At 37.3% G+C, this 21,494-nt stretch overlaps 1 protein-coding gene across 4 annotated transcripts in view; it reads left to right on the plus strand.

Annotated features, from left to right (window-relative positions):
• Positions 1-21,494, plus strand: part of LOC126830893 (uncharacterized) — a 50,632-nt gene that overhangs the window by 11,972 nt on the left and 17,166 nt on the right. Inside the window, exon 1 of one of the 4 annotated variants that reach the window (XM_050561381.2) lies at positions 14,117-14,257. The exons of 1 other annotated variant lie outside the window; for it this stretch is intronic. Coding sequence is in view for 1 of the 3 variants with exons in the window: in XM_050561380.2 (XP_050417337.1) it covers positions 17,329-17,332 (4 nt within the window). In the remaining 2 variants the exon portion in view is untranslated. Of the gene's footprint in view, positions 1-14,116; positions 14,258-14,650; positions 14,673-17,171; positions 17,333-21,494 lie in introns of those variants that run through there. 2 more of the 4 variants (XM_050561377.2, XM_050561380.2) reach the window with 2 other exon arrangements.

Genomic DNA, 21,494 nt, shown 5'->3' on the forward strand with positions numbered 1-21,494 from the left:
GGCATTGAGAGTTGATTATGGTTTTGTCATGTTAATAACTAAAATAGTTTCTGTAATATTTAAGGCATAACGCCTGTTTAAGTTCAGTAATTCAAGTGTAAGTACAACAACAGGTTTGTGTCGTTTATCTGCTGGCAAAATGAAAGTATACGTACATGTATATATTTAAATGACAACACTTAACAAAAAATTCAATATTATTTACTGCATAATTCATTAATGTAATCCGCAATGGTTGACCAATCCCAAGTGTTGTTAACATGAAATTTCTGCACGTGCACAAAAAAGAAGTTGACAATCTTGTGTTATGCAGTGTTTGCTAGAAACAAATCGAATACCACCGACATGAAAAATTACATTATTAGTAAGTACAAGATGGTTGGGGGGGGGGGGGGGGTGAGGGGGCACCACACACAAATAATTGCACAAGACAAAATATCGTCAGGACACAATATACCACAAACAACAAACGTACATATCAGATCAAGTGAATGGATCCGTGGGCTTGCCGTAAGGATTTTCTTTACTGTTTTATTAATTGTAAATTGCCACTCTGTGTATAATTTTATTTTTTGTGTGCCATAAAATCTATCATGATATAATTACCCCTTTTCATCCCTGATGATTTGTTGTATATCAAGTGACCAATTATCAACCGATTTTCTGAGTTGAAAAACTACCAATTAATATATCGTGGGAGAATTGTAATAGCTCAATAGCATCCACAATTTTGGATAAGGAAACGCGACCATTAGTTTTAAAACAATAATAAATATATAATTTAGTGAGTCAACCTGGCTGGTAACACTTCGATTATCAGCGGCAACCTCCATATGGGTAATTCATATGGACATCAAGTTGGTAAAACTTTGTAACATTTCACGAGTATTGATAATTATTCGGTCTCACCATTTCAAAGAATTAGACTCGCAGCTATAACGTTATTAATATTGCAAATATTTAAAACTTTCGCATTTATAGAAGTTTGTTTTTATTTTATTATAAATGAGCCACATATTTAAACTCTGGTAGTTATGAAAGAAAACACATTTGCGTACATCGGGGTTTGAAATGTACTTGGGGCATCATTGAAGCCAAATGATTTCAATTGATAATTTATAAAATTTTCTCGGTGCACATAGCACATTACAAGATGTATAAATGCATGCAGTGACGATATGTGTTGTTTAATCGTTTTAACATGGAATTTGGTGATCTGTCTGTTTCGATGCTTAGAATAACATTAACTGGAATAAAAATAGAGCTGTGTGAAGAGGCGTTAAGTTATACCAGTCGTCATTCGCGTAAATTAAACTTTTCTTGTATTTTTAAATAAATAAAAGAATTTACAAATGTTGCTAAAGGGTAAAGATGGTTTCAGAATTAAAAAAATTCACAGTTATGCAAACAAAGCTGTAAAGTAATGTTTACGTATTAGATTTAGTTATGTGGTTTTAGATTAACTGCACATAAAACTTTCACAAGTAAAGAATAATGGATTTCATTGCCTTTGGAATAAAAGGGGTCAACATAGTGGGAAACACAAACAAAGTGCACGGAAATGTGAAATGCACCCTGAGTTAAGTTCATCGACATTGTTAAGAAGAAAATAAAACAGCACAAACAGAGGAAAAGCAAAGCAATGGATGAACATGTTTACATATACGACTGTAACGTTCAACTAGAATTTTCCTTTAGACGTCTAGGTGACCATTAAAATCGCCCTTGAAGCTAATAATTAGCATTCGATACCTGTCGTAAACAAATACCAGATTTATCTTTTATCTCACGATAACAATGATACAATAGGTACGGTAAAGTCTAGATGTTCTATTATCTACTTCTTTAATTTATATATCACCATACAGCCAGACGTTTAGGAATGCTGCAAATTGGACCCATTTTATACGTATGTGTGCATTGGGGGTGGGGTGGGGTAGGTGATAAGATCTGTCATCACGTCAAGTGTTGTTGTTAAGATCCATGCAGGTATTCACGCGACAGGGATTTTATTAAATAAATATTCACCACATGCTAGACCCGAAATGACCTAGTAACCGACCAAACGTTTTCCGCATGACAGTTTATATATACGCGTGTACTTTTATCCGATTTCGAACTTACAGTGGATCTTTACGTAAGCCACTTACATCGGCTATCTCTCCCATTGTGAGCCCCTAATGTACTATCCCCGAGGAGTGAGACCAGCTCTTGAATCATGTAGTTTGTAGCTATCTCTCTCATTGTCAGCCACTAATGTACTATCCCTGAGGAGTGAGACCAGCCCTTGAATCATGTAGCTTGTAGCTGTGTGAGCCCGTCAATTGATCGGTGGAATCGAGTGGTCTTAGAAAATTACAAAATGCATTGCCATGCACCACTTATCGGATAGTTTCACACATGTATGAAACACACCGAGGCCTGACGTAGCTATTAGGTGACGGGTGCTACGTAAACCATTCTAGATGCCAAGCAAAATGTTTCTCTGGAGTGTCGTAAAAGACATTTTTGGTAATACATATTTTTATTTAGTATATGGATATGTTTTTTCACTGACATGATAGTTATTTATTTAGAATCGCACCTTTCGAACGCATGGACCCGTGTAAAATTAGTATGCTCTTTGACCAAATGCATCAAAGTTGTTCAATATTTAATACTTTAAAAAATAAACCATTGTAAGCAAGGGTGGTAACTCTTCACACAGTCTGTGCGAAGGATCTGGTATTTACAGTAAATAACTATTGCCCCCACTGCGTGCCCACTAGACCCGCCCATGTACAGATTTGAATATAGCTCTATTTTTCGGAACCTTAACATTAACAAATGGGTATAAAAGCACATATTAATGTAACATGAATGTATATAAAGGAGTTTCAATTCTATTTCTAAAACATTTATTGTAATTTCTAATCAATTATGTAAAGTGAAATACGTGAACAGTCTAAACTGAACGGCAGTTCTTTACGTCTGGTTAGTTCATTATTATGTCGTTTGTGAATCGGCCAATACTATTTACTTCCGCATTATTTGTAGGTTATGCTTTTCTCTGTTCATTACAAATGACACCCGAAACCATAGAATACACGAATCGTGTACTAATTATAATATGTTCATTCCATATTATCACGGCAAGATCATCAATATTGATTGAAATGGACCAATATTGAATTCCAATTCGAGTTACCGTGGCTCAGTGAGTGAGGCATTGGCTGGCTAATCTGGTGGTCCGTGTTCGATCCCTGCCTTGACCGAGAAAGTTGATCGGGATTTTTCGGTGTGATTCTTTTTTGTCAGTAGTGCAGGATAGGGGCCATGACGAGAGACAATATATAGCCGCTGAGATGGGACGAAACCCGAGGTCCCGTGTACACATTGGCGTGCACGTAAAAAAAACCCGTTGTTAGTTTGAATTCGATATGGAGTAGGCCCTAGAGCCGGCAAAATTTCTCACAAAACAGTAGGACGTTAAACGCCATTTCATTTCATTTTAATTTCTTATTCGAGTTTTTGATTTCAAATACTATGGAAAATACTGAGTTAATGGTTTAATATAGGTGTAAACTTTACAGTGGGGGGGTTACTGGTAGAATATTATGATAATTGTATTACATGAGTGAGGGGAGTGCTTAAACAATTTTTATAACAATGATTATTAAAAGTTGGGCGTAGCTTAATATTAAATACGGTGTGCCGTTATTGTATGATAAATATTTGAATGACACAAATAAGGGCTTAACTAGGGTTGCTTATTTACTTAGGTGGGGCTTCCGCTTAATATACTTGCGTTTTATATGCGTTATGAATGTAACGAGTGTTTGCTTGTCGTTCATAATCCGATTACCCGCTGAAAAAAGGTTTTTGATGTGTTTGTGTTAAATATCTAGTACAGTAACACTACAAAAAGTGTTAGATATAAAGAGAAACGTGCGCTTCAGCAATAAAATTGAAATTTTGAGAAGATAGATAATACAATAACTTTTATAACACTTAAAACCAACCCATCTATAGCTTGGGATGTTGCGGTTGTTTGTGGTAGCATTTTTTAGGAACTTGTGGTTTCCGATTTAAAAAATTATATAACGCTCGACTTGGTAAACTGTACACCCTTTTCACAAAATTCATCTGATGTATTTGAAAGCGCCCATTACGCAAACATAGATATGCATCAGGTATATATTATTTCCTTTTGTTAAAAATTTACAAAGGTAAATAATAGGTTATAAATCATTGTCATGCACAAACTATTGTACCTTGATCGACAATACAATAGATCATTGTATGTAAGACGAATCGACCTTAAACATACATTATGCAAGAGATAAATCAGCTTATTACAAGTCTTTCTTTAGGCCTGAAATGTTATCTAAGTTATTAATTAGACATTAATTAACCTATACAGACCATAATCAACTCTAGATGGCATCGCTAGCCTGCGATCTTTAGTTGATTGTGAGCCGATTTACTGCATAACTTTCCTTCACGATTTAACGATTAGCTGGATAATCGAGACTATGCTGTTTATCGTACTGATTTTAGTAATGATGATCAAGGCTAGGCGGAAATTCAATCGCTTTGTTCTCGGTTCATAGTGGATCAATTTGAATGAAATTTTCAGCAAATTGCCTTTACATTATCTAGTTTTTAACTACATGTATTATAGTGAGAACTGCCAACTCGTTGTCGAATCTCCCATAATGTATCTTTAATAATTTAGTATTATAACTAAGTGACAGATAACGAAACGCCTGTCAACTTCGTTTATATGGGGCTTGGGGTGTGTGTATGTGGGGGGGGGGGGGGCTTGGTGGTATGAACCGGCTGGTCAATTTTATATATAATATTCTTGTCATTGGTATGTTACGTGTATATCTGCATTTTAATTTTTAAATCCAAAAAAAGCAACTAATGCCTTGATTTGTTACTAATTTGTGATGCCAAGCAAGAGTAAAGCATACAGAGTCAGCTTTTTCCTCACAGTATGATATCTATTATTACAGGGTTAACCCGTCCCATTTACATATTTCAAGGAAGTATCCGGGCTAAATTGAAATATTAATACATAAGGAAATACTATAATACATGTATCAGACTGTCTCACTCTGCCTCAGAAAGACAATTAAATTGAAATTTGAAACTTATACGACCTATTTAGACTTCCTATTATCAGTGACTTCTTGGGGTTATTGTATTTTATTACAAACATCTTCAGATAAATGTACAGGTCTAGGATAAGGGTTTTGAAGAGTCTTTCACCGGTAACTAACAAGTTTAATTCACTGGAATACATCCCTGACTTTAAGGTATGTACACCTCCTATCCTAATTATGACTGTACTTCATATTAAAAGGCACCGTGGAGAAACATTTAATTGCTAAATATGTATTTATACATATCAATATCAGATAAGACGCGGTCTGAATTATGCAAAGCACTTCCGGTACGTGATGAGTAGTGATACGTTATTTGAGTAACGAACAAAATCGTTTAAACACTAGTAGTGGTCACACCCACCCCGACCTCTGGCCTTAAAGTTTCCCGAGATTTCCAAGTGTGGTTTCACAATTGGCAGTAATGCAGGACAGAGGTTCCTGTCCAAGAGCACTGTCTAGCCGTTCGAATGGTAGGAAAAACCGAGATCCCATGTGTGCGTTGGCGTGCACTTAAAAGAACCCTTCAGTGTCATCCGGGCAAAATTCCCCTCATAGTATACTGTATTCCGTCGCCATTAAGTCGGTTCGTGCAGAAAATAGGACGTTATACCCCATTTCATTCATTCAGTCTCTGACCTTTAAGGGTTTTAATAGAGCGATGCGATGCCCATGATTGGCTCTTTTTATGGGGTTATACTTTTGGTTTACTGTATTAAAAATACGACGTTTCCGTTGAGACAGTAGAAGGACACGAGACACCTGATGCAATTTTATTTTTCCCCGAAAATAGACTTTCTATATAATGTTTAAGTATGTTTGTTGTGGGTAAATCAATCGCTCTGACCTATCTGTAGGCATAGAGTAAATGATTTAAAAATACATTATGCAAGAGGTAAATCTGACCATTGCAGATCTTTATTTAGGCCTGAAATGTTATCTAAATTATTAGACATTAATTAACTGATCCAGACCATAATTAACTCTCGATGCCATAGCTAGCCTGTGATATTCATTGGATTGGAATACGTTTTTTTTTAAAAATAATTAAATCGATTGATGGATAATCGAGACATTGTTTTTTTTTTTATCGCACCGACTTTAGTAATGATGATCGAGGCTAGCCTAAAATTCAAAATCTAATATCTCGGTTCAGAGTGAAGTAATTTGACTGAAATTTTCAGCATATTCTATTTTTTTTAAACTTTTATAGCGAGAACTGTCAGTTCTTTATCAAATCTCCCATAATGCCTCTTTAACGGTTTTACTGTATTGAAAAAATGGTGTTTCCGACGCACCTGACGCAATTTTATTTTTCCACGAAAATATCCTTTCTATATAATGTTGAAGTATGTTTGCTGTGGGTAAATCAATCCCTATGACCTATCTGTAGACATAAAGTAAATGATTTAACGGTTTTACTGCATTGAAAAAATGGAGACATTAGAAGGACACACGGGGCACCTTCCGCAATTTTGTTTTTCTCTGAAAATATCCTTTCTATATAATTTTTAAGTATGTGTATTGTGGGTAAATCAATCGCCTTGACCTACCTGTGAGATAGTATAGTAAATGATTTAGCTAAATACAATCTAACCTAAGTTTTAAAAAAAAAGAGTAATTCAAGAACATGCTCTAAAATAATTTGTCCTACGTTTAATAAGGTTAATACTGTATATCACACACAGCTATATTTAACTTCTCAGCTCGAACAAATCTGACAGAAGTTTGAAGTAAATTCAAGACAGAGCTTGGAAACTCTCATTAACTTAGCTGTCTCAGGTAAATTATACACCTGTATTAACATATCAATCAGTGACAATCTTATCACATCGTACAATCTGACAAGTTGTTAATCAATTTCTGTGATTCTGTCAGATGTTTGTTATCTATATATATTTGTGACTGTCGTTTGCCTGTCTGTCTGTCTGTCTGTCTGTTCGGGGTTGGCGGCTACACTAGGTCTGCCCCGAGTCTGAAATTTGGGGTATAGGGGTAGCTCGGACCGGGGAGTAACATAGGCCAGGTGGCGTTAGTCTACCACTTCCGGTTTCGGAGTTATGACCCGCGAGCCGGTCTGTTCGGGGTTGGCGGCTACACTAGGTCTGCCCCGAGTCTGGAATTTGGGGTATAGGGGTATATATATATATCCAAAATTATTAGCACAACCGTAAAGCTGCACTACTTTGTTTCACGGTAAACGATGAAAAGATAAAAGTTATGCCGAGACAAACTGATTTCAACGTTATGACGTTAAAGAAAAGAGCATCGTAGTCTCAGTTTATGGTAAACTTTACCAGTCACAATGTGCTTAGACTTATACTTGACTTGTGCTTTCGTAAGAATGGTCTTGAGAATTTTCTAGGGACGGTATTTTTATAATTTTCTTAAGTAAGAAAAAGTGAAGCATGACTTTGTGCTTACTTTAAGAATTTTCTAGGAACTGGGCCCTGGTGTTGACCAAGAAAGTTGGATTTTTCAGGGTCTTGGCGTATGTGTATCTTCATTAGCCCGGTCCCGTCTTCATTAGCCCAGTAGGAACAGAACAGTAGGACGTTAAACCCCATTTCACTTCATTTCATTAGCCCGGTTAGTTGAATCCTATTTCATTTAATTTCATAACTATTGCATATATTCGTTTAGAACGATGCTGAAAATATCGTTCAGAAATATACAATATGTCGCATTGGCCATTTGAGATTAAAATTAACTATTGAAAATATGACCTTTTGAATTGAATTTATTTGGCCAGAAACCCTCCTGAACACCCTTGTTTACGTTTGTTCTTTTATCTGACATTAGTCGTCATTTATAGGTTTAGCCTTAAAGTTATGGACAATGCGTCATAATAATAATAATACTGTCAGGTAATGTATTCGACAGGAAATACAACGGGCGTTTGATTGAAAGGGAGGTAACTTGTGAAATATTTCAAATGATAATCACACGCACGTACACATTAGCTTTATTCAAATGGTTTGGGAATTTCGGTTCCGCCCTATATATTAAGGATGTGGGTGGAGTCTGTCTTAAATAATGGTGAATATTCTTTATATAGTTAGCTACAATTAAAATTAAGCTTCCTTTAAATATAAATCTACCACTATCTATGACTGGGTCGGATTACTAGGCTTTTCAGTTCCATCCGAACGACTATACGCTGTGCCTTGCCAGGACCGCTGTCCGGCAAAACAGAGAGGGGAACTACGCGGGAAAATCCCGATGAATTTTCTCGGCCAACGCAGGGATCGAAGACGGGACCTCCAGGTTAGCGAGCCAACGTCTTACTCACTGAGCCACCCTGACTCCCCGAAATATCTGTTTGCCTGTCTGTCAGAATTGTAAAAGAGGTAGAGAAATTGAACAAATTTCGTCAGACGAATTAAATTTAAACTCTGAAAATAATCCCAAATATGCAATGGCCAATTTCTACGGTTTAATAGACCTCACAAAACGTTATCAGCCCATCTTGTGAAACAGTTATTGCTCCGTGTGAAAATGTTGCTGAGCCCAATTTTAAACTATTCTTAATGTTTCCTTCTTTCTTTATGATTGCATCAGTATGGTATTAATTGACCGAATCCTGCTTTAATTATCTACCCTTTAATGCACCGCTCATGCCAACTTAACTAATAAACTGAGTTATTTTGATAAGTTTTGCACAGAAAGGGGGTAATTAGACCAGTTATTTAATAATAGTTTATGGCCACAGATCACTAAATATTTGCCCTTTGACTTTAATGTTAATTCTCGTCTCTTAGACCGGCTCTAACTTTTTCCCAAATTTTCGTTGGGTAGAACGCTTTCTACCATAGATGGAGCAACATGTGGCAACCTCTTGCCCAAAAGCACGTATGAGGTTTACCATGGAAAACTTGAGATACACAAGCTGGAAGTAGAGACAAGAAAACATGCAATTTTGGACCCTACATTTCAACCTAACCAACCTCTCAACTCTTGTATCCTTCCGCCTCAAAATCATGAATATTCACCAAAACCTGGTAGAACATGTATTTTCAAACCCTTTTCTTCGATTCTACACCAAAAAGTCAACAAAAATCGCCATGCAAAAGGGGGAAAAAGGGAAAGGGAGAGAAAGACTAAAAATAACTTTTGCCCTACATTCGTGGGTGACGGCGTAGAAATATTTGGTGAGCTGTGTCCTTATAGGTTTCCACTATATTGCATGAATTATTTCCCTTTGATAACATGTAATTAAATTAAGTATCAAGCCGCTTTCAATTTTGATCCGATGATGTCTAGCCTTTCAAATTGTCCGGACCAAAGATTCCTCCTCTCACTGTACACGTGGCATTAGAAATGAAGAGAGAGAGAGAGAGAGAGAGAGAGAAATGGGGTTTAACTTCCACTCGACACAAATTAGATCATTTCAGGACTAACATATGGTTTAATTTTATTTCAATAATTCGCTTGCGCGTAGGGGTCTTTAGCAGTAGGAGGAAACCGGAGGACTCGGAGAAAACCCACAAGGTTGGACAGGCGACCCTACTCCTTGTCACGTACAACCGGGGATTCGAAACCACTCCAGTTGACAGACCTCATGATACAGCGCACACGTGCTAACCATTCGGCCATCCACCCCCGTTTCGAATTAGCGATCACTGATATTCAACTTAGGTCTGAACAAATGAAAAAAGTACCCAAGACAAAATTCATTCAAAATGATAACGGCACAAAAAAGGGGCTATTGTCGAAAAATTATGAAGCAAACAGCTAAACATTTTTATTGGAAAAAGATAATCTACTTCCTTGCTATAAAACGGCCCATTTAACAACCATAATTCATGTGTATCAACAAATACAAATATTCCCACATAAACTACAATATTGATGTAGATTTATGTAGATGAGATTATATATTCTAATCATCAGAATCTCAGCCATGTTTTGAGTAGGGCTATATATTATGATCCAATTTAACACAGTGAGAAAATATTTGAAAATGTATCTTTGTTATAATGTAGTTACTGTAAGAAAAGTCCACGACTGACTCTTTTGTAATGCTGACTCTTTTGTAATTTTTGTCCGGTGGCTGAAGGCGGGGGGGGGGGGGAATCGCCACCCGAGCTGTGAATTTATGAGACCAAGTTTTTCGAGACCAGTTTTTTGCGTAGATTCCGAACCCCTGGGTGGTGATCAGGCGTTTGGGGGGCGTTTTTGAGATATGGGGCGTCCAATGTCTACAATTAGGTGGAAATGTCATTATTGTTGACATAAATGATTATCATGTTATATAATAAATAACAGAAATTTCTAGGACTGTTCATCTCTAAAGAAGTGTATATGATGCCCTTGGACAACTGTTTTGATTTCTGGGGAGAAGGGATGGGGGTAGCAGCTGAGCGTGTAATTAGAGGGGGCGGGGGCGTAAAATTGGCGGGAAATGAGTTCACGTTCATTTAAATGATGATTTTCTTAGAGCTTGGTAAAAATATTACTTTTTAATTCTGCTGCACATCTCTAAAGATTCCCATTGTATGGGGCGGGGAGTGGGGTCAAATGTAATTTTGGGGATAGAAACCATTTGGTCAAAATTGACCTGAAAAGTGTTTCCTCGTTAGCTTTTTCGTTCAATCTGGTTAAAACACAGATGTTATTTCGTTTCGTTTTTTAGTTCAAAATTTCGTTTTACTTGTCTTCACAACACTAGGACCTAGAAGGGTTGTTATGCAACAGACGGTCTAGTTGATGTGAGGAATTAGCCAATGAAGCTGTCTGTTACGGCGAGTTCTTGGCGTGCTCTGTCATAGGGTCGAAAGCAGCTCTATGACCCCTGGCGCGACCTCCCAGTACAACAGGTCAGATTTTCATGTAGTGTAGGTCATCGGAAGTATAAAAAAAATGAAACGAAATATACAGCTGTATTTTAATCAGATCGCCTTTTCGTTCAGTACTAATTTCGTCAGAAGATTCAAAATCAAATTACAACATAATATGAGCAGGATAGATATCTTCTGGATGGTTAATCAGCAGCTCGCATATATCCTTTGGATATGCTTCAGATACCCATTCACATTGTAAATCTTCATTCCAGCCTTGTATCGCAGGGCAAACTGTTTGATCATATTGTTGCGTTTAATGTACAGCAAAAGACTATACTCAGGCACGATGGTAATAAAGAAAGGAGGGTTTGTTATTTTTCATCACAGTTAAAATTCTTCCTGAAAATCTTTCTTCTAGTGTCATCTGCTGATGTAAGTCGCCTTTCGCTGTACATGGTACAAACATTTTTTCCAAACGAGCAGTTATGTCATCAGGCACATCATTTGTCTGTGTCAGCTATTACCACTCTCCTAAAATGACTGTATTATTGTTTCATGTCACATTCGTCCACTGGGTTCCTATTTTGTGAGATACAAACTATCAAGAAATACAAATATTCCCACATAAACTTTAATATTGATGTAGATTTGTGTAGATTAGATTATATATCGATAAATTATTCTAAATTTCAGATTCCCACCATGCTTTGATTAAGGCTATATGATCCAATTTAACACAGTGAGAAATTATTTGAAAATGTATCTTCGTTATAATGTAGTTACTGTAAAGAAAGTCCACGGCTTAACAAGAATGCTGACTCTTTTGTAATTTAATGTGCATTTTTTAATATTAATAATTTTAACATCACGTTGATTTACATCACCCAACCCTGACATCATACACGCTGTATTTCAGACATATTCCTGACGCAATGACCCGAGAAATCTTCTCTAGGTCTAATCAAACGAAACACTGCGAGGAGTAAGTATTTAAGAGGGAATTGGAGGGTGTGGTAGTAGTAGCTGTAGCTTGAATAAAAATATATTTCCTATCAATTTGAAATAAAAGACCTCTGTGTTTATTTACTCCAATTATTATATAGGTGTATTAAACCATGACTAGCCTGGGAAATTAAGTTATAAAACATTATCATATTATAATTACAGTTGATTATTCAAAACGATTATAAAACTGGCTGAATCCATCTTTTAATTAATTTACTGAAGGTCTTGAGGTGGAACGCGGTTTAATGTCATGTCAACACAGTACTTTTGAGATCAACATGGGACTCAGTTTTATTTCTATGTTTAAGTGTATAATGCTAGGTAAGCAAATTTGACCAGACAGCGGCGTTTCTTCAATTTCCGGGAAGTTGGGTGGCTAAATGGTTAGCACGTGCGCGCTGTATATCGTAAAGTCTGTCATTGAGTCAACTGGCTTGGTTTCGAATCCCCGGTTGTACGTGACAAGGAGTAGGGTCGCCTGTCCAACCTCGTGGGTTTTCTCCGGGTCCTCTGGTTTCCTCCCACTGCTAATGACCCCTACGCGCAAGCGAATTATTGAAATAAAATTAAACCATATGTAAGTCCCGAAATGACCTAGTTTGTGTCGAGTGGACGTTAAACCCATTCTCTCTCTCTCTCTCTCTCTCTCTCTCTCTCAATTTCCAACTGTTGGAGGGGGGGGGGCATTTCGTACCATTCCTCAAACTAGACATACTCTCCTTATCAGCCCCGCAGATATGACCCCTTACATGTGTGAACCGAGCTTGACGACCAACGAACTTCTTCTCGGCCCAAACAGGGTTTCCAACCATAGACATTCTAGTCGATAGATCCGTTACCCAGCTGCTCCATTACCGCGGCGTTCCCACACTTTAATATCGACCCTATCCCAACTAATTGAATAAGTGATGATATCAGAAATTTTAAAATGTCCGTGTATGGGTTCGCTGAATGTTTTCAACTGTTGACCACATTTCACGCCATTGAAAGATTTGTCAAATGCTTAAAATCTAATCCTATGTTGATTTGTGGGCTCACGTCAATTAAAAGCTTTGACAGAAGAAGGTGGGGCTGATTTTTGTGGTTGGCTTTCTGAAAAATAAATCGTTTATTAACATTAAAGTGCAAATACTATTGAATTGACCACACCCACCATTGGTTTTTATAAACTTGCCGAACTAAAATCAATATACATCTAATGTAGTCTTATATAGATGAGGTTTTTCAGGGGCGTAAATGTGGGGGGGGGGGGTACACCCCCGCAGAGAAAAAACTCGTCAGTCTCAAAATAAGTGCAGTCGATCTCAAAATTATGCATCGGCGACTAAATTAATTATTGAGGTAAACAAACAATGTCGAAATAGAAGGGAAAAATCCCAAATACTTAATATATGAATATATCTGTATACGTATGATTGCGTTGATTGGATAGCACAATACGAGCCGGTTTTTCAAAGCTCAAATTAGTAAAAACTGTTATGCACCCCAATGAATTATTGACTCTTGCGTGTGAGCGTGACCTGGCGGACACGATCGACCTTGACAAAATCGCCGATCTGTGGAAATGAAATGAAATGGGGTTTAACGTCCTACTGTTCTGCTCCTATACTGGGCTAATGAAGACGGGCATACGCCATACAGTGTGCTATGAGGGAAATTTTGCCCGGGCAGCGGCAGCCGATCGGCGGTCAAACGTGACTAAGCGCGGACGCTTGATGAAAATCTGGGGACATATCTATGGATATTCACCACAACAATATATCGAAGATATAGATCCATGTAAATGATGTAATTATTATCACTTTGAGAAGTTGTCACAGATTCGCAGTACATTGTACTTTCATGCATAATTCTTAATAAATAACATGAATTCTCATCCGCAGTACTCAATTTTACTCATGTTATAAGTGTTTTCTGACCATCAGCATTCTGCAATTCAAATATTTTTCCGGGGGAGCATGCCTCAGGACCCCCTAGAAAGCTCGCACCTGCTGTGATCGGCCCGAGGATGTGCCACTCGCACTATAGGGGCCTGTGTATCAATCGGTCTCATGTTTGCTACCCCCTCCACCCTCCAAAACAAAATCGATATGTACACCGCTGAGATTCAGTCGACCATGAAAAAAGCCGTGACAAGTTAGTTTATATAAAAGTGGGAATACATCAGACTTAATAATCTCATAAGTATACTATAGTAAGAGGAAGCACGGATTCTATATCGATGAAATCTCTACAGTAGTTTACTTTGATGACGTTTTAATAAAGGATAACATACGGTTAAAATCGAATAAATCGTATCCTAATTTATACGACATTGAGGTAAGATCTATTATATAGTAAACGTAATATTTCTAGTATACTGTGTAATGATACACATTGGTACACAAAGTGATACGCACGCCTCTTAGGGTTGGGGAGGTTGGGAGAAGGTGCGGGTAGCATTTATAATTTATATCATAATGCCTCCAAACATTTGGTTTCTATGCTGAAGGTCGGAAGTGGTCGGGGAGGATTACAAGTTTATAAGGTGTTAAGGCGCGGGGCATGGCCCATAAAAGATCGGAAACTACTGTCCTATTATTAGTAGCGTATCATTTTTTTTCTTGAATTTTAAATAATAGACTGACTTTGTTTCAATGACACATTCATGCTGTTTCAATTAGAAGTAAAACGTCCAGGATAATGGAAATAGAAAGACATGTGAACTACCCGTCTCGGGACATAGGCATAAAAGGTAAGAGATAGGGGGAGAGAGAGAGGGGGGGAGAGGGGAGAGAGGAGCTTAACAAGGTCATTTCGGGAGTAACATACAGCTTTCTCGTAGCGGTTCTTGCTCAGTGAGCAGAACAGTAGGACGTTAAACCCCATTTCATTTCATGTCTTGGTAAGGGGTATGCAACATTGGGGCCCATGAGAAAACCTACGTCGATAGACTGAAGTGGTCTATCGCACGCTTGGTCGTGAGAAGGAGTAGACGCATTTTATTTCTATGGCCCTATCGTTTAGCCAGATATTGACAAGAATAAACTAGTTAGTCAACGCTAATCTGCACCCACCTTACAGAGCGATTATACCTGTACTTACAAATAGTGACGCCATTTTCACTTAACACTCAATAGCCAACAAAATGTATTGAATACCGGTAAATGCGTACAGTATTGTACAAATAAAGGTGGGTGGACTGAACAGAAGTCATTATCTTTAACATACCACTCCCGACACAATTCTATAATATAAGTCTGTGATCGTTTTTATAATTCAATTGGTGATGTATTTAAAGGGGAGAAGGAGAGAAATGGGATTTAACGTCCAATCGACACAAACTAGGCCATTTCGGGGCTAACGTATAGCTTACGCGTAGAGGTCTTTAGCAGTGGGGGGAAACTGGAGGACCCGGAGAATACCCACGAGGTTAGACAAGCGATCCTTCTCCTTGTCACGTACAAGTGGAGAATCGAAACCACGTCACTTGACTCAATGACAGACCTTATGATTCAACGCACACTATTCAGCCCCCCCCCCCAACCCCCACCACCCCGTATTTAAATCATTTCGACCTCATAGAATCGGATGTGATATTTCGATTAGTTTCAAAAAGATTAAAAGATGTGCGTTTGTTAAGTAATTATAATTTGATTTGTGGCTTAGTGAGTCATAGACGGAAATCATTATTATTTTTAAACACAAAACAAATCAACATAAAAAAAATCCAATGAAATCGACAACTCAACCGCTATAGCGATTATACGTGTTAAAAAGACTGTTAGAATTTTACGACCACTTTACAAAATGAATTATTGAATGAGAGTTATTCGGGTCGTGAGATTATTTTACAATAGATTATTATATGCACATTGTTAATCTGAGGCTAATACATCACGATCAATGTCGTGGTTAGTGGCACGTATATTTACTCAGGCGCGGATGCGGGGGAGGGGGGGGGTGGTTGCCGTCACTGTTCAGACCAGCACCTGCAGTCAGCAATGGGATTCCAAGATTTTAGTTTCTGTTTAATGAGGCCCTTGACGAAGACTCTGGGAGACTACACCAAACCACTAATGCATGCGGCACTCTGATGATTACCCTTTGCTCCAATGTTGGTGTCAGTCATTATCACATATGTTATAGAACTGGTTAAACACGTTCCAAATACTATTTTATCACAGAGATCATTGCTACGATAGATGAGTAATGAAGGGTTCAACAAACGGAAGTGACGAACACATATAACTGACTGAAGTGACGAGTGATAACAGATACACGGGCGAATTTCTGCTCACTAATAATTTCTTAGCAATGATCTCTGTGATAAAATTATATATATTTGGAACGGGTTTAACCAGTTCTATCACATATGTGATAATGACTGACACCAATATTGTCCTTTAAAACAATAGAAGTTGAAGTTAAATAATTTCCAGCCTGGTGATACACGTACACATTCCGTTAAAAAATGAACAAATCATATAGAGGAATACGAATTTAAGGATAGTGTTGGATATATGGTCAATTTAAACAAAAACATTGCCAAATCAAAGAGGATTATATACTCAACGTTTTCTGCACTATCGCATACAAACCAAATACAACGAAAACAACAGTCTATCCGACGTTTGAAATTACGAAAGTGAATTTATAATAGTAGCGTACCAGGTGTCACTTTTGCGGGGAGAGGGGAGGGTGGTGGAGAGGGGGGGGGGGGGTTGTTTGAAAGACTTCTAACACATTGTTTAATAAATAGTTTAGTATGTTTGAGTATTTAGATGTATAGTGTTTATAGTGCGGGGTGGGGTGGTGGATAATCCCAAGGCCTGTCCCGCGTGGCACTAACCCTAGCTACGTCAATGATTTCACATAATCGTTTTAAAAATCAAGATTTAATTGACATTAATCTGCGATTTAAGACAGGGTATTGTTTCGATTTACCAGTATTCAATCGCAGTTTATTTTATTGTTTATTAATAACTAGTTATATATTAATCTTTAATACCGAATATCATCCGGTCTCACTTGTACTAACAATGCAAATCTTTTAATAACCGTTAAGTTATCACTTTCGCACTTAATAGTCGTCGAAGAATCCGTTGAAAACTATAAGCTTTGTACGCTTAAAGTGTACTGGATGTTAACACCTAGTCTCTATCAACATGACGCACCATTCTCCAACGCTACATGTTTTTCTTTTTTTGTGTGTGTGTGTAACTTGTCAACGAGCGTGAACGAACGGCTTACCACCGACGTGGTCGAGACTATTACACGTACTGATTTCTTTGAAAGTACATCAATACTTATGGTGGTGAATAATTTCTATGCGAGGATTGAGACAACTATTAGACATATTTGAATATTGTATGAGCATTACACACCGGGTATAAACATCAAGCAAGCATATGGGTAAGCTAAAAAAGATATTTTGATATTATGGTCGCCGTATATCAGTATGTTCTTTCTTTTCCTCTACTATATCCCGCTAAAGGATTATCCCTATTGTCTTTCTTTTCTTGAATTTGATACGTGAATAAGCCGAAGACCTTTTATCATTCTGTTTAACATCTTTGAAGAATCACCGATGATGTACACATTGATGAATTCGGTAAAGTTTGGCATTCGTTTTTTGAGTTTCTGCGTATGGTTTGGCTATTTGCCGTATTTAAGCGGCTAAATCTATTTGTTAAGGCTAGCTCAATTGACGTCAAGGTCGCTGAGATGTACATAAGGTTAGGGCACGTGGTTTTAGGTTAGGGTTAGGGTGAGCATTGGGGCTAGGTCCAGGGATAGGGTTAGTGTTGAGATTAGCGCTATCCCCGTTTGCATCTCGTGACCTTTGACCAAACTTGAGGTTGACCTTATCAAAAAGATCTAACCGTATTTAAACAACAGAATATGGTTTGGTTCGTATTACTTCTTATCTGTGGCATCAAAATACTTGTGTAGTTCGTAAGTTTACAGATCTTGGCAATTTCTGGTTGTTCCGTTTTATATTTCACAATTTTAAGGGTCATCGGAAGCATAAAAAAAAACCGAAACGAAATATAAATCTGGAATATTACGAAAACTAGAGAAGTCCTGCCGAAGAAATGATCAAAATAGTCTCAGACTATGTTTAAGACCACATAAGTGGTTGATCAGAACTATACCATCATCATAATTAATTAACAGTCTTTCTGATGATTCCTTGTTATTAGTTGTACGAAGAATTGTTTCTGGAATATACTCAAAAACAGGTTCTGTGTATCAGAGTGTAGAAAATTTGCCCATTACGTAAGCGACGGAGTGCAACGACGCAGAGTTTCATTCACGGTTGATGACTAGAACATGTGGTGTGATTCAAAGACATAACAGAATTCCAGACATCTAGCAGCAGATTTAATTATTCCGTGCCATTCATGTGCGTGTCTGTATCCACGTCTGCTGGGTCGGTATTTTAATAGCCTGACCGCCTTTCAAAATGCGTGCATGCATATCGCTAAGTTATAATTGCATATTAATGACTTATTCAAATAAAGGCGTCTATTGTTGAGAAAATATTTTACCGCCGAAAAGCTTATCGTAATCATTATTATGCAATCACAAACATAAATGACGCAATAGGTCACTGATAAACCGGCCCACAAGGGGAAAGTGTGTGAAATAAGTTTATTTTAGGTCCGCTTCCCCAATGAAGTGATATTGCAGACACAAGCCCCATTAAAAATATATTAGCCAATTATCGTCCCGGGGGTCTTCGATGGTTTGTAAAAAATTAATGTTCAAATTAACGTGACTCTAGGCAGGACATGTTCAAATTAGAGTGTATGCAAAATTTGAGACACATTTGTCCAGCCGTATCTGAGGTATACACGATATCAGTTCACGAGTCTTATGCATTAATCGATCTTATGTAACGCATGCGCGGGGAAATACTGTATATGTAAATTAGTGTCAGGCGAATCGAAAGTTATACACGATATTATTGGAAATTAATTATTTTTATTTTCTGGGTGAAAGCGAGAAAGGCTTTTTAATATTATACTAAAGCAGAAATTGAATCTGAAAATAACTGTACTTTCGTTTTATTATTTTGTCCGTTCAAATTTATAAAATAATGCTACGTTAACCTAAAGGTCGATGGAGAGATTTACTTTATCCACAACTTAATTCACGATCCGACTACAAATAAAATCGGAACGATATGAAGATCTAATTCTAATAATATTAGCCACAAATACAAAAACTGGTCAAATTGATGTTCTAGCGGTAAATTTGTGTTAAAATTATAATATTCATTTTCGCACGTCGGGTGTAGAAGATATGCAAGATTAGATTTAGTGAAGTACATTAGAACCGATGGATATCAGTAACCCCTATTTGAATGGCGTACATTAGAACCTGTGAGAAAGAGCAAAAACGGAACCTATAAAAAGATGCAAAAACTATTTAAATGACGTACATGGTAACCTATGAAAGAAGCAAACCTATTTGAATGGCGTTCATTGCAGCCTATAAAAATCAACAAAAAATGATTTAAATGGCGTACATTAGAACCGATAAAAATCAACAAAAACGAACTGAATGGCAAACAATAAACCCGATGAAAACCATCAAAGACTATTTGAATACAAACATTAGAAATAATAAGAAGCATCAGATAAGTATGTTTGAATTCAGTCATATTTGTGCTTCGTCAATACACTTAAACATTCATCGTTTAAACATTTAACAGTAAAAATAACCGGAAGAATTTTTAAAAATAATGGCCGTCAAACATATAAAAGTTCGAATTCTGAAACATGAGTTGTAGAAAGAATTGTGGATGATACTATTGTAGTAATTGGGGTTAAATTTGATCTTTATAAATGAATTCTTCCTCTAGAGCATGTACTTACATAGAAAAGTGGATAATAGAACTAGGCAATACATATATTATATTACTGTATATTTCACAACCATTGATAGAGTCATGAAATGTAAATAAGTAGTTATAGTAAACCATACACTGATATCATCTGTACGACAAAGTAACAGAGAACATTTTTAGTGCCTGTTATCCAGCTTCTAAACGTTATTTTGTTGCCTTTCCTCTTGGGGGAAGGTAATTGGAGGGGGGGGGCTTTAGATCGTATGGTCTGTCATTAAAACGTAGGGTCACCAGCCTAGCATCTTGGTGTATCCCCATGTTCTTATGTTACCTCTCACTCTTAATATTCGTTGGTGTGCACGTAAAAGAACCCCTGACAGTTGAACTCCAATGAAGAGTGTATGCCACTATTTATTATCCCGGTGAGTAGGACGCCAAATCTCATCCATTTCGATCAAACCAATATTAATTCTTAGATTATGTCGAATTTCCTTCCGATTATACCGATTCTTCCTATTCGATTGTGTGTCTTTATGCTGCAGGGGATTTTGCTGGCCGAATGATCAAACGTGTATGCTTTAGATCATAAGGTATGCCAATGAGTCAAGTGGCATGGATTCGATTCCCATCTTGTAGATTCGCCTCTCTAACCTCGTGGGATTTCTGCGGGTCCCCTGATCTCCTCTCATCAATGCTAAAGAACAAATAGCACTGAAATAGTATTGAACCATATGTTAGTCCCGAAACGACCTGTTATGTGTCGAGTGAACGTTACCCCCCCCTCTCTCTCTCTCTCTCTCTCTCTCTCTCTCTCTCTGCTGTTGCGTTGCATTTGTTGTTTTTATGTTCTATAAATTCATCCACGGGTTGAAATCAGTGCAGCTTCCTTTTGAAAGGGCTTTGTAATAAAACATGCTTTCAGCTGTAGCTGTATGATATAATAAAGTTTATGTTTGATGTTGCATGTTATCGGGAAGCAGTTCACATGAAAAGGTGTAATCCTTTAATAATGCGGGTTGTTTGTTTAAGATTGTATAGGATACGGTCATTAATCTCGAACCTGAACGGTGTATTTAAAGGAGAAATTTCATATTTCAGAGGTCAGCGAAAGCGTCTGTAAAAATATTGTGTCGGGATGCAGTTCACGTCATCATATGTTATTCCACAGTGCCAGATTTCAGGGGACGGTCTAAGTAGTAAAGGTGGGCCGAAGTATGTACATTTGCCCACAAAATGTGAGGACACATCCTATTTATTCGTTTGAAAGATTCAAATCAATATATTTAAAGTGATCGACAGATTTGCTTAAAGTAGCTAAGTCTCTAACTCAGAAACATCAAAAACCTTCGACATTGAAAACACGAATTATTTGTCAATTTTAATCAACATTGGTGTTGTGATCTTACCGGGAAAAGATGGGCTTCTGATATCCAATATTTAAGACAAAATAAACATTTTACGATTGGTACACGGATCGTACCGTTTCAGCGCAATTTGTAACAAGCGACCCGAAGAACGAGGGTAGACATATTCCACAAGTCATGTCAAACGGTGACCACATATTCTTATCTGGAGAGCATGCGCAATAAATACTATCGGTATAGATAGAGATTGCCATTCGATTGAGATTTCTGGTGTATTTCAGTGAACATAACTGCTTTGAAATTAGAGTAAAAACGGAAACGATTGAGTGTAAATCAGTTTATTTACATTCATATT

This window comes from Patella vulgata, chromosome 8 (genome assembly GCF_932274485.2).
Source record: "Patella vulgata chromosome 8, xgPatVulg1.2, whole genome shotgun sequence".
NCBI classification, from domain to species: Eukaryota; Metazoa; Mollusca; class Gastropoda; family Patellidae; genus Patella; species Patella vulgata.